General features: G+C 44.0%; 1 protein-coding gene across 1 annotated transcript in view; it reads left to right on the forward strand.

The window, feature by feature from the left end:
• The first annotated feature begins 13650 nt into the window (after positions 1 to 13650).
• EXTL1 (exostosin like glycosyltransferase 1) overlaps positions 13651 to 17805 on the forward strand; it is a 69557-nt gene continuing 65402 nt past the window's right edge. Inside the window, exon 1 of the mRNA XM_058195132.1 lies at positions 13651 to 16221. Within this exon, the coding sequence (XP_058051115.1) occupies positions 15284 to 16221 (938 nt within the window). The 5' untranslated portion in view covers positions 13651 to 15283. The remainder of the gene's footprint in view (positions 16222 to 17805) is intronic.

Genomic DNA, 17805 nt, shown 5'->3' on the forward strand with positions numbered 1-17805 from the left:
TGACTAGAAATCAGTCCGATTGGGTACAGAATTGGATCCCTGTCCCCAAAGTGCTTTTCCAAAAGGCAACTGGACTTTCTTGGGTTTTTTTTTCCTTGAAAACGTTTTGCTTCTCATCCGAGAAGCTTCTTCACTTCTCAGAAGAACTGAAGAAGCTTCTTGGCTTAGAAGCAAAACATTTTCAAGGAAAAAAAAACCAAGAAAGTCCAGTTGCCTTTTGGGAAAGCACTTTTGGGACAACCATGACCTGGATGATTGAAACTCTCCATAGACAGTTGAATCCCTGCTCCTAGAAGACATTGTTAAAACGAGAACCATATCAGTTTGGGGCAGTGGTGAAATCCAAATTTTTTTACTACGGTTCTGTGGGTATGGCTTGGTGGGCATGGCGTGGCTTAGTGGGCATGGCAGGGGAAGGATACTGCAAAATCCCCATTCCTGGGGGAAGGATATTGCAAAATCTCCATTCCCACCCTACTCTGAGGCCAGCCAAAGGTGGTATTTGCTGGTTCTCCGAACTACTCAAAATTTCTGCTGCCGGTTCTCTGAACTGCTCAAAATTTCCGCTACAGGTTCTCCAGAACTTATCAGAACCTGCTGGATTTCACCCCTGGTTTGGGGTAGTCAAAAACCCAGGAGAATCGTGGTAGCCCCTTTTTCTGACTCATGGATTTTACTGAAGAGGCAAAAGCTTTTATGAGCTGCAGCTGCCTTTTAATAAAATCTCTTAGTCAGAAAAGGGGCCGCCAAATTCCTCCCAATTTTTTGGCTCCCGCTTCTACACACCCACCTTTAATGGATGTGCAGTCGTGCCAGTTGCCCTGGCCTTTAGCGATGGCACATGCCTCGTTTTCTGAAAAAAAAAAAAAAAGGATTATGATGCACTGCTCAAATGGAATGAAGCTTTTCTGCCTTTGAGATTCCAACTTGGTCTCCTAAGACAGAGCTGGGGACCTCCTAGGATAGGGGTCTCCAGCCTTGGCAACTTGAAGACTTGTGAACTTCAACTCCCAGAATTCCTTAGCCAGCAAAACAGCAAAGGAATTCTGGGAGTTGGAGTCCACAAGTCTTCAAGTTGCCAAGGTTGGAGACCCCTGTCCTAGGACACCCCCAGAGTTCTGTCATGATTGTGGAAAAGATATGGAGCATACAGTATAATTTTTAACCTGCTGATGGATTAAAATGTTTTTAAGGACTTGAGGAACAATTGAGTTCATTGCACTAAAGGAAAATGAATTTTATTTACATTTGAATGCAGGTTAACCAAATCCGTGTTAGGTAGTCCTCGATTTACAACAGATCATTTAGTGACCATTCAACGTTGCAATGCACTGAAAAAAGTGACATGACCATTTTTCACACTTGTGACCGTTGCCACATCACCCATGATCAGGTGATCAAAATTTGGATGCTTGACAACCGGTTCCTATTTATGCCGGTTGCAGTGTTGTGGGGTCATGTAGAATAGAATAGAATTTTTTATTGGCCGAGTGTGATTGGACACACAAGGAATTTGTCTTGGTGCAGATGCTCTCAGTATACATAACAGAAAAGATCGTCAAGAATTCTAAGGTACAACACTTAATGATAGTCATAGGGTACAAATAAGCAATCAGGAACCTATCAATATCAATATAAATCGTAAGGATACCAGCAACAAATTTAGAGTCATGCAGTCATAAGTGGAAAGAGATGGGCGATGGGAACGATGAGAAGATTAATAGTAGTGCAGATTTAGTAAATAGTTTGACAGTGTTGAGGGAATTATTTGTTTAGCAGAGTGATAATCTTTTGTGACTTTCTGATAAGCAAAGTCAATGGGGGAGCCAGATTCACTTAACAACCATGTGCTAATTTAAGAACTGCAATGATTCACTTAACAACAGCGGCAGAAAAGATCCGCAGTTAAGTGAATCATGCAGTCATTAAGTAAATCCAGCTTCCCACACTGACTTTGCTTGTTGGAAGCCAGTTGGAAATGACAATTGCAGGACTCTGGGAAGCTGTAACCGTCATAAATATATGATGGTTGCAGGTGCCTGAATTTAGATCAGGTGATCATGAGAATGCTGTAATGGTCGTAAATGGAGGACCATGATAAGTCATATTTTTTTCAGTAGTTGTAAATTTGAATGGTCGCTAAATGAATAAATACAGATAGTTTTCGACTTACAATCCATTTAGTGACTATTCAAAGTTATGACACTAGAAAAAGTGACTTATGACCATTTTTCGTACATTTTTCACAACTATTGCAGTTATATATGCAGGGCAAGTTGCCTGCAGAAGTTTTGAATGCTCCAACACTGGAAGTTTTTAAGATGATGTTGGATAACCATTTGTCTGAAGTGGTGTAGGGTTTCCTGCCTAAGCAGGGGGTTGGACTAGAAGACCTCCAAGGTCCCTTCCGGCTCTGTTAGTCTATTCTAAAATAGTCATTGTTCATGTGATCAAAATTCAGTCGTTTGGCAACTGATTCATATTTACGACGACAGCAATGTCCCGGGATCATGTGACCACCTTTTGCGACTTTCTGACGAGCAAAGTCAATGGGGAAACCAGATTCACTTAACAATTGCAGTGATTCCCTTAACAATTGTGGTGCGAAAGATCGTTAAAATGGGGCAAAATTCGCTTAACGAAAGATCGTTAAAATGGGGCAAAATTCGCTTAACGAAAGATCGTTAAAATGGGGCAAAATTCGCTTAACGAACGTTTCACTTAGCAACAGAAACTTTGGGCTCAATTGTGGTCGTGCGTCGAGGGCTACCTGTACAATATAGAACAGCGTTTCAGAACTTCGGCAACTTCAAAAGCCTCCAATAGAATTCTGGGAATTCCTGAGAATTCTGGGAGTTGGAGTCTTCTATTGAAGTCCACATCTTCAAGCAGCCAAAGTTCAGAAAATGCTGGCTTAGAGAAAAAGGAAGCGTTCCTAAATGCAGACCTCAGGAGTCAGATTAGAAAAGTACAGTTTTTAGGGTAGTGATTGGTCGTCTCTCCTGCATGTCAGGTGGTTTCAGATTAAACCTCCACAAAGGATTCTCAATGGAAAAAAGAGGTTTAGCAAATACAATTCCTCCTCTTCTCTTAGTGTTCAAGAGGAGAAGGAAAATGCACTGACTCCAATTCTTTTTTTATTTGCACCAATTAATAGCCCAGGGGCAGTGGTGAAATCCAATGCACTGACTCCAATTTTTTTTTATTACCGGTTCTGTGGGCATGGTTTGGTGGGTGTGGTGTGGTTTAGTGGGTGTGACAAGGGAAGGATACTGCAAAATCTCCATTCCCACCCCACTCTGGGGCCAGGTAGAGGTGGTATTTGCCCGTTCTCCAAACTATCCAAAATTTCCGCTACCGGTTCTACAAACTGCTCAAAATTTCCGCTACCGGTTCTCCAGAACCTGTCAGAACCTGCTGGATTTCACCCCTGCCCAAGGGTCTTTTATTTTAATGAACATAATCTAGAACCTGTTCATCAATTATCTCCATTGGGGGGGACGACACTCACCCAGATCCTTTTTTCTCCCATCCTTCCTTCCTTGTTAATAATTATAGCTTTATTTTAATGTCAGTTTTAAAGCCGCAGAGTGTTGGTTTTGATAACAGCAGGCTGCCAATTGGCAGGGATGTGCCATGCAACTTTCCGACAAATCAGGTCAATTGTGTTGCCATGGTGAAAGGCTGTGATCTCATAAAGAATGGAATTATCAGATTATGAGCAGAACCGAGAGATTCCGATGAACAAAAGTGGAAATGGGAGGTGGCTGGGGGATCAGTGGGGGATCCCATTATGAAGATCTGCAGGGAGAGAAAATTATCCCTTTGGCCTAATTCAGTATGATCTAATGGCGAAAGCACCAGGCTAGAAACTGGGAGGCTGTGAGTTGTAGTTCTGCCTTAGCATGGCTTAGCACAGCTGGGTGTCTTTAGGCCAATCATTCTCTCTCAGCCAAACCCACCTCACAAGGTTGTTGTGAGACCCTAGAAAGAGTGCAGAGAAGAGCAACCAGGATGATTAGAGGACTGGAGGCTAAAACATACGATGAACGGTTGCAGGAACAGGGCATGGCTAGTCTAGTGAAGAGAAGGACCATGGGAGACATGATAGCAATCTTCCAATATTTGAGGGGCTGCCACAGAGAGGAGGGGGTTAAGCTATTTTCCAAGGCACCTGAAGGCCAGACAAGGAATAATGGATGGAAACTGACCAAGTTTCCACTTATTTAGTGGTAAGTATCCCCGCCTGTTTCCACTTAGTTACCACTAAGTTTGAAAGAGGCGGTGGTGAGACCTCTCCTGAAGAAGCCTTCCCTGGACCCAGCTATTTTGGGAAACTACCGTCCAGTCTCCAACCTTCACTTTGTGGCGAAGATTGTAGAGAGTGTGGTTGCGTGGCAGCTCCCCCGGCACCTGGAGGAAGCTGTCTATCTAGACCTGTTCCAGTCCGGCTTCCGACCCGGTTACAGCACGGAGACGGCTTTGGTCGCGTTGGTGGATGACCTCTGGAGGGCCAGGGACAGGGGTTGCTCCTCTGCCTTGGTCCTATTAGACCTCTCAGCGGCTTTTGATACCATCGACCATGGTATCCTGCTGCGCCGGTTGGAGGGATTGGGAGTGGGGGGCACCGTTTATCGGTGGTTCTCCTCCTATCTCTCTGACCGGTCGCAGACGGTGTTGACAGGGGGGCAGAGGTCGTCCTCGAGGCGCCTCACTTGTGGGGTGCCTCAGGGGTCGATTCTCTCGCCTACCCTGTTCAACATCTATATGAAGCCGCTGGGTGAGGTCATCAGTGGTTTCGGGGTGAGTTATCATCTGTACGCTGATGATACTCAGCTGTACTTTTCCACCCCGGACCACCCCAACGAAGCGGTCGAAGTGCTGTCCCGGTGCCTGGAAGCTGTACGGGTCTGGATGGGGAGAAACAGACTCAAGCTCAATCCCTCCAAGACGGAGTGGCTGTGGATGCCGGCACCCCGGTACAGTCAGCTGCATCCATGTTGGGGGCGAGTTAGTGGCCCCAAAGGAGGTGGTTCGCAACTTGGGCGTCCTCCTGGATGGACGGCTGTCCTTTGATGAACATCTGGCGGCCGTCTCCAGGAGGGCCTTTTACCAAGTCCGCTTGGTCCGCCAGTTGCGTCCCTTCCTTGACCGGGATGCCTTATGCACAGTCACTCACGCTCTGGTTACGTCTCGGTTGGATTACTGCAATGCTCTCTACATGGGGCTGCCCTTGAGGTGCACCCGGAGGCTGCAGTTAGTCCAGAATGCGGCTGCGCGAGTAGTAATGGGAGCCGCTCGTGGCTCCCACATAACACCACTGCTCCAGTCTGCACTGGCTTCCTGTGGTCTTCGGTGCGCTTCAAGATTTTGGTTACCACCTTTAAAGCGCCCATGGCTTAGGACCCGGTACTTACGAGACCGCCTGCTGTTACCTATGCCTCCCACCGACCCGCACGCTCTCATAGAGAGGGTCTCCTCAGGTGCCGTCCGCCAAACAGTGTCGGCTGGCGGCCCCAGGGTAGGGCCTTCTGTGGGAGCGTCGACGCTCTGGAATGAACTCCCCCCTGGCCTACGTCAAGTGCCTGATCTTCGGACCTTCCGTCGTGAGCTAAAAACATACTTATTTATTCAAGCGGGACTGGCATAATAGTTTGATTTTAAATTGGGGTTTTATTAATATTCTTAAATATTTTAAATTTAATTTTAATTATTAGCCGTTTTTGTAATTTTGCTATGTTTTAATTTGTTTTAATTGTACATATTTTGCATTTTATCTCCGGCTGTACACTGCCCTGAGTCCTTCGGGAGAAGGGCAGTATAAATTTTTTTTTTTTTAAAAAAAGGAGAGATTCAACCTAGAAATAAGGAGAATTTTTCTGACAGTGAGAATAATCAACCAATGGAACAGAAGTTGCCTTCAGAAATTGTGGGAGCTTCATCACTGGAAGCTTTCAAGAAGAGACTGGACTGCTATCTGTCAGATATGGTGTAGGGTCTCCTGCTTGGCAGGTTGGACTAGTTTGAAGGGACCTGTTAATCTGTATCTGTATTAGGTATGTTTGCCTCTTTGAGTTATTTACTGTATATATAAACATATAAAAGTGGGATATAAATAAAATGCTGAGCCATCCTGTAGTTTCCTTAATGTTGTCTGAGCATACTGTGCACATTCAGTCATCAGAATTCAACAACCTGGGTTTACAGCTAAATGTGTTCTATGAATCCAGCCAATTGGGGTTTATTCAATAAACCATAGTTAAGCAAACTATGGTTTAATACAAATGGTGAGCCGATTCTATATTGCTTTCTTTCTGCCCAACCCACCTCTGTCGTTGAATAGATGCTAGAACAGTGGTTCTCATCCTTTATAGTGCTGCGACCCCTTTAATACAATTCCCCACGATGTGGCGACCCCAACCGCAGAAGGGGGAAAAAAGCGTCAAACTGTTTTTTTGAATTTATTGTGCCTGAAGCCGTATTGGCTAGCGTTCTGAACTGCTTGCGATTGCCTTGAGGACGGAGGCATTAAAGCAGCGACTCCTCCCCTATTAAGTTTATGGCGCCTGACGCCAGATTAGGCTAGCGATTGGGAGTGATTGCAGCTGGCTTGAGAGGGAGAGATCAGAGCAAAGATTTCTCACTTTTTTAATTCATCGCGCCTAAAGCTGAATTCGGCTAGCGATTTGAAGAGCCTGCAGCTGGCTTGCGGAGTCAACCATTGGAGCGCGATTCTTCGACTCGCAAGTATACTTCCCATATTTCCAGTGGTCTTAGGCGACCCCTGGCAAATTGTCATTCGACCCCCAATGGGGTCGCGACCCACAGGTTGAGAACCGCTGTGCTAGAAGAATAATATAAAAACCCTCACAATGAAACGGTCCTTTGGGATACTTTTGTTTGGAACTGCTATCCTTTTCATCATAGTTCTCTTCCTAGCTTGAAGGGAGGCAACAGCTATCCATTGCACAGGTAGTCCTCAACTTATGACCAGTCGCTTAGCAATGGTTCAAAGTTCTGATGGACCTCCCCAGAGCTATTTACAACCTGATTTCAAAGTTCTGATGGCTGCCCACCCACCTCCTCACCGATCACGTGATCACAAATGTGGACCAGTGGCACTTGGCAACTGGTCCACATTTACAGGCATTTGCTGTGTCCCACAGTCACATATGATCCTAATTTATGTTTTCTGCCAGAAACCAAAATTTATGTTGTAAGGTGGGACCGTAGCGACATGTTTAAAGACCATTAACAACTTACAACTGTAATTTTGGGCTCAACTACAGTCGTAAGTCAAATGTAGTTGTTAACACCAGCACAGTCAATGGCATAGGCAAAGAATTCCTGAGACCATGTGGGGCTTTTATGCCTTAAATTTAAAATTTCCTGCTCATATTCCTGTCCACATCAAGGATTGCATGCTAATTTTAAATCGAGGTTTTGCAACCTGATTTTCTAGAAAATGTATATGGTTAAAAAGACACCAAAGCTTACTGTGAGCTTGTAGTTTGCCCCAAAGTACTGAGTTAGCATATAACAAAATTACCTAAACAGGAATCTTCCACACCAAGTAGTGGGGCCCCTTCATTATTCCATAATGTGGAGTTTATTATAGGGGAATTAATTCACTGTCTTAACAACTCAGTTTTGGATTTTTCTAATATTTTACAGACATCAAATGTACCAACAGTTCCACAACTCTACCAGTTAAGCCTTTCAGAGGATGGCATGCATTTCACCTGTACTGTATTTTTGAAGGAAGCTGACCTGAAGCAAACAGGATGGTTGAAGGGGACCAGTGCACATGGGGCCATGGGCTATGGAAATAAGGTCTCAGAGATGCAAGATGCATAGAAGGAGGGAAATGATTGATATGTCCCACCAAATGTCCCAGAACACAAAGAATTCCTACAAAAACCATGGTGGCACAGTGGTTAGAATGCAGTATTGCAGGCTAATTCTGTCAACCGTCAGCAATTGGATCCTGTTGGGCTCAAGGTCGACTCAGCCGTCCATCCTTCTAAAGTTGATAAAATGAGGACCCAGATTGTTGGGGGGCAATATGCAGCCTCTGTAAACCGCTTAGAGCAGTGATGGCTAACCTTTTTGTCATCGCATGCCGAAAGCGCGTGTGTGCATGTGCCAGCACCCATAATGCAATGCGTGCGTGACTCCCCCATGCCTCGCCCCTCCGCGCACAACCCCCCGCGACCCGTTTTGGGCCTAGCAGGCCTCCCTGCAGCCTCCTGGGACCAAAAACGGGCTGCGGGGGGGGGGGGGGCGGCTGCGGCGTGCACATGCGTCTCATGCGTCCCCCCACCCACGCATGTGTGCCAGAGACCGTAAAATCAGCAGAGAGGGCTCTGCGTGCAATAGGTTCGCCATCATGGGCTTTAAGCTCTAAAGCACTGTGAAACGATATATAAGTCTAAGTGCTATTGCTATATAAGTCTAAGCACTATTGCTATTGCTATTGGAAGTTCTGTATCTCTTCTTCAAAATGCGGAACAGGAATAGCATTGTTAAGTCTTACCTACTCTGGAAAGATGCAGTTTAGATTTGGTTTATCACGGGCGATTTTAATTCAGCAGGAGCTCTTGTTACAGGATGTGTTCCTGAGCATAAGCAGGCTGCTGAAAGAATAGAAAGTATGCAAATGGAGAACATCCCGTTAACAAAGTAAAATATGCTCATAAAATGGTTTTCTTGGATACAGGCAGACAATTAGTATATTCGGAGCAAAAATGAGGCTTATTAAGAAACATGTCAGGATAGGAAAAAATCATTTTTAACCAAAGTAGATAGTAAAGAGGAGGAAAAAATATAAAATTAAATATTTAAACTTTGCCTTTAATATTAAGTATAGCTCATCTAGCTAGCAATAAGCAGGTGAGAAAGACCAATAGAAACAGGGATAAGTGAAGATCCTTCTCCTTATCAAATTCTAGCCATTTGCTGTAGTGGGTCAAAACAATTTAGAAACCTCTCAGAAGCTGATTATGGGAATCAAACCAGGGTGAAATCTATCAGGTTCTGGAGAACCGGTAGCGGAAATTTTGAGTAGTTCGGAGAACCGGTAATGTAAATTTTGAGTAGTTCAGAGAACCGGCAAATACCACCTCTGGTTATCCCCAGAGTGGGCTGGGAATGGAGATTTTGCAATATCCTTCCCCCAGGAATAGGGAAGGAATGGGGATTTTTAAGTATTCTTCTCCCAGGACTGAGGAGGGAATGGAGATTTTGCAGTATCCTTCCCCTGGAGTGGGAAGGGAATGGAGATTTTGCAGTATCCGCCCACCAAGCCACACCCACAGAACCGGTAGTAAAAAAAATTGATTTCACCACTGAATCAAACATGCCCTAGCTTTGATCAATGAAGCCATGCATAATTTCTCAACAAACCTCCCCTAAGCAACTCATAGCTTTTTAATTTAACATCAAGATTTTAAAAGCATCCTATGCAATGCTGAGTCAGAAGCAAAATTTACTATGATAGGTTGGAATGATGAAATACTCAGGTGTAGGTAGGGAACGGCACAATTATCAAGATAGGTTTGGAATTACCTAGACCAGGAGTGTCAAGCTCGATTTCATTGAGGACCGCATCAAGATTGTGTTTGACCTTGGGGTCGGGGGAGCCAGTGTAGGCGTGGCCAGTGTGGGCACGGCCAGCTCGAGGTCACTCGTGTCAGGGGCACCTGTGGTGGCCCAAGAGCTCTGCCAGCGAAAGCAGGCTCCCAAGCTCCATTTTCGCTGGCGGAGGCACCGCGGGCCGGTTCTTTGCTAGTTCCAGGGTGGCTCCATGGGCCAGATCTAAGCACCCCATGGGCCGAATCCGGCCCCTGGGCTTTGAATTTGACACCCCTAATCTAGATCATTGGTTCCCAATGTGGGTCCTTTTTGGGTGTGTGTGTATGTGTGTTCCTACTCCAACATGTAATAGGGCCACATACATACACATGCATACATCATAAAGTTTTATAAAAGTAAAAAATAAACAAAAAAGTTAGTAAGTCTAACTTTTTAAGGGGCGTGCATAAGAGCACAAAAGTGCCTACCGTTCCTGTCCTATTGTTCCCTTCATCATATCAAATTGATATAGTTGATGCATATTTTTTATACATATATGTATATTTTCTTCAAATTATGTTGTTTTATCTATGACAATTGTTTGTGTATACTGTTGTGATTAAAAGAAATAAATAAAAAAAATCAAGAAAGGCTATAAAAATAGTAGAAACATAAAAAATAAAAATATAGAAATATCTAAAAAAGAATAGCTTCTGACATTTTTACAGTACATATAAATAAAACTTGGGTTCAACCCTTGCTCTACAATTACAACGTATTCTCCATTCTTTTCCCTAAGCTACAGTATAAATAATACTAAAGCTCAAATTCATATGCAAATCTGTGACCTTCCTAATGGAGAACTGAATGAGTACGTGCCATCGAGTAATTTTGACTCCTCGTGATCACAGAGATATATTTTCTCCATGACAATCAGTCCCTAACCTGATCATCATTCATCATTTCTTGCTACTGTGACGGAATGCTTCCATGTCACTGCTGGCCATCCTTTTCTCTTTCCTTCCTCCTTTCCCAGTATCATAAACTTCTCTGAAGAGTTGTGTCCAAGATAGATGTATCATCAGCTGGAGAATGCGTGGATAGACCTTTTTCATGACTAGTCCTTAATCTGGTCTTTCATGGCTTCCAAGGGTGCCTCTATGGACACTATAATTTGGTTTCAGAAAAAGATTATCCTGTAATCTACAACTTCTACACTGCAAGAACATATGGACTACAAATCTCGATCAGGGCAAAGCAAAAGACACAATTTACATAGACTTCTGTAAAGCCTTTGATTCAGTGGTACATGACAAACTACTTCTAAAACTAAAATCCTATGGCATCTCCGGACCCCTACATAATTGGATAGCTGCATTTCTGTCAAACAGACAACAAATGGTCAAAACAGGTCAAAATCAAATCCTGCACCTGTTAATAGCGGTGTCCCCCAAGGAAGTATTCTAGGACCAACACTCTTCATACTATACATAAATGACCTTTGTGATCATATTATAAGCAACTGTGTTCTCTTCGCCAATGATGTAAAAATATTTAACACCAGACAATGCTGGTACCCTTTAAAAAGACCTTGACTTTGTGTCGGAATGGTCAAACAATTGGCAACTCCAAATCAACAAATGCTGTTTTACACATTGGCAAAAAGAACCAGAACACAAAATACAAGCTGAGTGGACATGACCTTGTAGATGATTCTCACTCTGTCAAGTGAGTACTCATATCTAATGATCCAAGTGCCAAAGCCCACTGTAACAACATCACCAAAAAGTCATTAAGAGTTGTAAACCTAATCTTGCGTAGCTTCTTCTCCGGTAATATCACACTACTAACCAGAGCATACAAAACATTTGCTAGACCAATTCTCGAATAGAGCTCATCTGTCTGAAACCCACAATACATATCGGACATTAATACAATTGAATGTGTTCAGAAATATTTCACAAGAAGAGTCCTCCACTCCTCTGCTCGCAACAAAATATCTCATGCCACCAGACTTGAAATTCTGGGCTTAGAAAACTTAGAACTACGCCGCCTTCGGTATGATCTAAGCGTAGCTCATAAAATCATCTGCTACAATGTCCTTCCTGTCAATGACTACTTCAGCTTCAACCACAACAATACACGAGCACACAATAGATACAAACTTAAAGTGAACTGCTCCAAACTCGATTGCAGAAAATACGACTTCAGCAACAGAGTGGTCAATGCCTGGAATGCACTACCTGACTCTGTGGTTTCATCCCCAAACCCCTAAAACTTTAGCCTAAGACTGTCTACTGTTGACCTCACCCCATTCCTAAGAGGTCTGTAAGGGGCGTGCATAAGAGCACCAGCGTGCCTACCCTCCCTGTCCTAATGTTCCCTCTATTTGTATCTATTTCATGTATCCAATCCGTTTATTCTTATTACCTAATATGTTCTTGACAAATAAATAAAATAAACAAAAAAATAAATAATTATAACCTTCTACCTTGCTTCTGGTCGTCTCTTTACATTCATCTTTCCCAGCACTTGAGCCTGCCGAGAGGTGGGTCTTCACATCATGTATCCTAAATAAGTAAATTTGAACCTGGAGTGAGCCCTTTGGGTGGTGAATCAAGATCACATGAAGCATTAGTACCACTTTATAAAACCCTAGCAAGACCACATCTGGAATATTGCAATCAATTTTGGTTACCATACTACCAAAAAAGATGTTAAGACTTTGTAAAAAGTTCAGAAAAGAGCAACTAAAGTGATCAAAGAGGCCTGGAGACTAAAACATATGAAGAACAGCTGCAGGATTTGGGTTTGGCTAGTCTAGAGAAAAGAATTAGGGGCAACATTATTATAGCAGTATTCCAGTATTTGAGGGGCTGCCATAAAGAGGAGGAGGGGGTCAAATTAGTCTCCAAACAAAGCACCAGATGGCAGGACCAGAAATAATTATTGGAAACTAATCAAAGAGAAGCAACTTGGAATTAAGGAGAAACTTCCTAACTGTAAGGACAATTAACCAGGGGAACAGCTTTGCCATCGGAAGTTGTCAGCGTGACTCCATCACTGGAGGTTTTTAAGAAGAGACTGGATAGTCACTTATCTGAAATGATATAGATTCTCCTCAGTGATGGAATTCATTTTTTTTTACAACCGGTTCTATGGGCATGGCTTGGTAGGCGTGGCAAGGGAAGGATACTGGAAAATCCCCATTCCCTCTACACTTCTGGGGGAAGGATATTGCAAAATCTCCATTCCCATCCCACTCTGGGGCCAGCCAGAAGTGGTATTTGCTGGTTCTCTGAACTACTCAAATTTTCTGCTACCGCTTCTCCAGAATAGAGGTGGGTTTCAGCAGGTTCTGACCAGTTCTGGAGAACCGGTAGCAGAAATTTTGAGTAGTTTGGAGAACCAGTAGTAAAAATTCTGACTGGTCCTGCCCCCAACTATTCACTGCCTCCTGACGGGAGGAAATCGGGATTTTGCAGTAACCTTCCCCTGCCACGCCCACCAAGCCACGCCCACCAAGCCATGCCACACCCACAGAACCGGTAGTAAAAAAATTTGAAACCCACCACTGCTCCAGAACCTGCTGAACCAGCACCCCTGGTTCTCCTGCTCGAGCAGAGGGCTAGACTAGAAGACCTCTTGAGGCCCCTTCCAGCTCATTCTATTCTATTTGTCTGATACAAACTGTAAACTGTTGCTCCCCCCCCCAAAAAAAACCCCAACAAGGTTAGCAACCCATTCCATCTGGGAGGCTGAGGCTTGATCCAAAGTAATTAAACCCCGGACTGACTTCTCAGCGGCCCTCCGGAGTTTGAGACCAGAATTCCTCCCACCCACCCCGGAGAGAGAGAAGCCTTTGCACCGAACGCGGCCCTCCAGTTTCAACCACGTGGACCAGCATCCCGGACGGGCGCGGCAGGAAGAGCCAATGAGCATCCTTCCCTCTCCCACTTGGAACCTTCGGTGAAGAAAGAGTCAGGCGGAGGCCACGCCCTTCGAGGGGGCCGGGGACGAATCAGGAGAGAGCGGGGCGTGGCCGGGTGGAATGTTGTGAAGGTGGAAGTGGAACGCTGCGCGTTGAGCTGCGAAGGCGGGCGAGGAGGCAGAGCGGCGATGGAGCGCGAGAGCCGGACAGGCGACGCGCAATGCCCGTGATTGACGGCCGCCGGAGAGACAGGACGGCGGCGAAGGTGGATGGTTGCGGCTTGCAAACCAGGATATTGACGGTTGCAAGGAAGCCGGGCGGCGCGGATAATGCGGAATGTAATGGACTGAGAAGGCAGGCAGGCAGGCAGGGCGAAAGGGAAAGCTTTTCAGGTGCGCTAAGGGCACTGCGGTGCCGTTGCCCTGCGATTCCCGCCGGATTGATTCCCTCTTCTCGGGCTAAATGAAGTCTCGGAGCCTCGGAAGAATCGGATGACCCAAAAGGACAAGCATCAAAGCGCGGAAAGCACCAGTTTTGCGGCCAAAGAGAGAAAAGTGATAGGCGGGTTGGGGTGGGCGGGTGGGGAAAAGGGGGGAAAAAAAGAAGAGGAGGATAATTAAAAACCTTCCTCCCCCCACTCCTCGGACCAGAAATAACTTCGGTTTGAGAAAAAGGTGGGTGCCTTCCAGGAAGTGTGTTGAGCGAATTAACTGGGTCCCCCCAAAAAGAAGCGAAGGTGATGGGGAAAAAATAAAAAAGCAACCGGGAAGGTTGCAAGGCTTCTGGGAAGGTTGAGAGTTAAAACTTGTTGAAAGTCCTATCTTCAAAGAATAAGTTATATTAATAAAACAAAGGAAAACCGCAAAACAAAAAAAGAGAAGAAAAGCTTGGCTTGGCTTGAAGATTATTGGTGGATGAAGATTTGAGTTTATTTCTTCGGGAGCAGAGACATGTCTCATCGGAAAGCAGGCAGTGCCAAGAATCTGAGAAATTTGGGACTGCAAGTGTCCCTTTGCCTTTTTTCAAGAGCGGAAGACAGTCACTGGGTTCATCTGTCCTTTTAAAGCAGAAAAAGTAGGATTCAAACCAATTTTCTGAGTGGAAGAAAGGTAGATTCTCCATTAAGGATCTTTTAAGGGATTTAGCATCCCGTGAGACTTTTATCTGTTACTTGTTGGTTGGTCTGATCGTCCCCAAGAGGTGTGTGATAAGGGAATAGGGCTGGGCCAGGCCAGGCCAGGCCAAATCAGATAGCAGAACAAAAAAAAACCCCAATACAGTCACAAACTGGAAGGGTGAGTTGATAAAATGAGACAGATTTTTTTTTTTTTAATCCTCAGGGGAAAAAGATAGGGCAGTCACCCAAGATTTAAAAAGAAAAACACCAGGAAGTAGTAAAGAGGGGGGGAAAAACCCCGTAATCAAACTCAGGCTGTTTACCCAGCCTGAAATAAATATGGAGTGAAGGTTATATAGATGATAAAAGACGGGTGGTTCAGAACCACACTGAATAGAAGCCACCAAATCAACTCTTAACGAGTAAAACGGTGGCGTGGTGAATTTCAAAGCTAGGGTCTATCTTAAAATGGGGAGGGAAATTGGACCCTTAGAAATTGCCGTCTGCTGCATTCTAGACGCCCATTTCTGAGGTCTGAGCTGCGGTTTCTCTCCAACGAATTCAATTCCCCCTTGTGCCTGAATAATTCACTTTCTGGATTGCTGTATTGATCCGATTGATTTCCTTTCTAAGTAAGGATTTGGTGGGTTCTGCATGAACCCATGCAGGCCAAGAAAAAATACCTGTTTGTGACTCTCTTGGCCACGTGGCTTCTGCTTGTTTTGTTTGGAGGAGACCAAATAAGACACTTTCCCCTTTTCTCCAGCAAAAAAGCTGAAGTCTTAAAGGCCTGGCCTCGGTGGGCCGACGAGATTCTTCTCAAGAACTTTGCAGATTCTGAGGAGCTCCAGAGCAATGAAAGGGGCCACAGTGATGAATCTCCCCAAAGCCGGCAGCAGTTGAAGTTGAGTGTTTACAAGAACAGCAGGTGCCGTATGGAGACTTGCTTTGATTTTTCTAAATGTAGGGAACACGGGTTCAAAGTCTTTGTTTACCCCCTGGAAGGAGGGGATCCTGTATCCGAAAGTTACCTCAAAATCATCCACTCCCTTGAAGGGTCGCGTTATTACACCTCCAATCCCGAGGAAGCCTGCCTGTTCGTTCTAAACATCGACACCTTGGATAGGGACCATCTCTCCATACAATATGTCCATAACATCAACGAAAAAATCCAAGGTTTCCGGCTTTGGAATGACGGACAAAACCACCTCATATTTAACCTGTATTCTGGCACGTGGCCTAATTACACCGAAGACTTGGGCTTTGACATTGGACAGGCTATCCTGGCCAAAGCCAGTTTTTATGTCGAGAACTTTCGGCCTGGTTTTGATATCTCCATCCCTTTGTTTTCGAAGGAGCATCCTCAGAAAGGTGGGGAAAGAGGCTGGTTATACAAGACTTCTCTCCCACCCAAGAAAAAGTATCTCTTGGTTTTTAAAGGGAAGAGATACCTGACTGGCATTGGTTCCGACACCAGGAATGCTCTCCGCCACATCCATAATGGTAAAGATATTATTTCTCTGACCACATGTAAGCATGGGAAAGACTGGGAGAAGCACAAGGACAAGCGATGTGACAAAGATAATATTGAGTATGAAAAGTAAGTCAACACTTTTTCCTCTCCAAAACGCCTCATGAAAGTGAGGCACTTCGTGAAGCACTCAATTTTGACTATCGTTCATTATTGTTTAATTGACTCTGCCCCCAAGTTATAACGGCATAGGGTGCAGTTTTCAGCCTCAGGTATTGTAATGTTTAGGATAAGCTCAGATGGGTTTCTAATCACTTTAGTTGTTAGGTTATAGAAATTGGAGGAATCGGCACCTTTTAAAAAATGCAAATGCTACAGAGATTCTACAGTTTAAAACTGGGATATATGTGGAAAACCTTGTTTGTTTTATGCCCCTTATGTAAGTTGGATTTGTTTGCTCAAACTAATAGGGCTAAATTGTCCTAGTCTTTTTCACTTTCAGAATAGGCCTGGAAAATGTCAAATGAAAAGTGGCTTTCAGAGTATGTAGAATATTTCTCTCTGAATAGTGAATCATAGGACTAGAAGGGGCCTTGGGGGTCTTCTAGTGACCCAGTGTTTCTCAGCCTTGGCAACTTTAAGATATATGGATCTCAACACCCAGAATTCCCCAGCCAGCCAAGATGGGAAATTTTGGGAGTTGAAATACACACATCTTAAATTTGCCAAGGTTGAGAAACACTATTCTAGTCAAATCCCTTGTCCATGTCAGGAGTCTTTATAATGTACTATATGGAACAAACCTGTTCTTGTCCAGGATGGTATAAGGACTCCTGCCTTTGAAGTTGTTGAAGTCCATTTTTGTAGTTTATTCTAGACACCAAGACACAAGAAATTAATTTCTTCTCCTCCCCCCCATTTCTGAGATTTGATGCCTCCATATTTCTGCATTCAAATGTTGGTTTTTCTCAGTATTTCACATGATTTGTAGGGCTGAAGCAATATGCATTGTCTTCTGTGGTATCTAAACTAAACTAAAGGTCAGTGGAGACAGCTAAGCAAATCATTGCTTTTGTTTTATCTCTTGGGTTTCCTAACAACTAAGTTTGAAGACTTCTGTGTGACTTTTAAGCTTGCACGGGACATTTACAGCACTGTAATAAAAGGGTTGTGTTAGATGCATACATTAGTGTTTCACGCTCAGTTCTGGAGGCAACAGTTGGTTTATAATCTTTCACTAATCTGCATATTTGATTTATTGAAATTGACGTACCTTGCAAATTATTTTCCGAAGGGAGGAGAATGTTGCTCACAATTCATTGGTTCTTTTATGTGGACATGTTTAACCTTCCCCTGATTTTTCTTGAAGAGTCTCTTCTTTTCAGTTTTTAAAGAAATATTTATCCAGTTTTCAAAGGTACAGTGGTACAGTGGCATTGGACTTCTATTTATCATTGTGTGTCTTCAGAAATTCATTTTTTTTTCAGTAAGGGTATTTTTAAAATTTATTCGTTTGCTTTTCGCTTTTATTTATTGTGTATAAATAACTCAAGGCTGCAGACATACCTTTTCTCATATTTTCCCCACAACAACAACAACCTGTGAGGTGGTTTGGGCGGAAATATTGTGACTGGCCCAAAGTCACCCAGCCAATTTTTCATGCCTAAGGTGAGGGAATTTGTTGATTAAGTTAGGGCACAAATCTGTTGACAA

Source organism: Ahaetulla prasina, chromosome 10 (assembly GCF_028640845.1).
Source record: "Ahaetulla prasina isolate Xishuangbanna chromosome 10, ASM2864084v1, whole genome shotgun sequence".
Classification (NCBI taxonomy): Eukaryota; Metazoa; Chordata; class Lepidosauria; order Squamata; family Colubridae; genus Ahaetulla; species Ahaetulla prasina.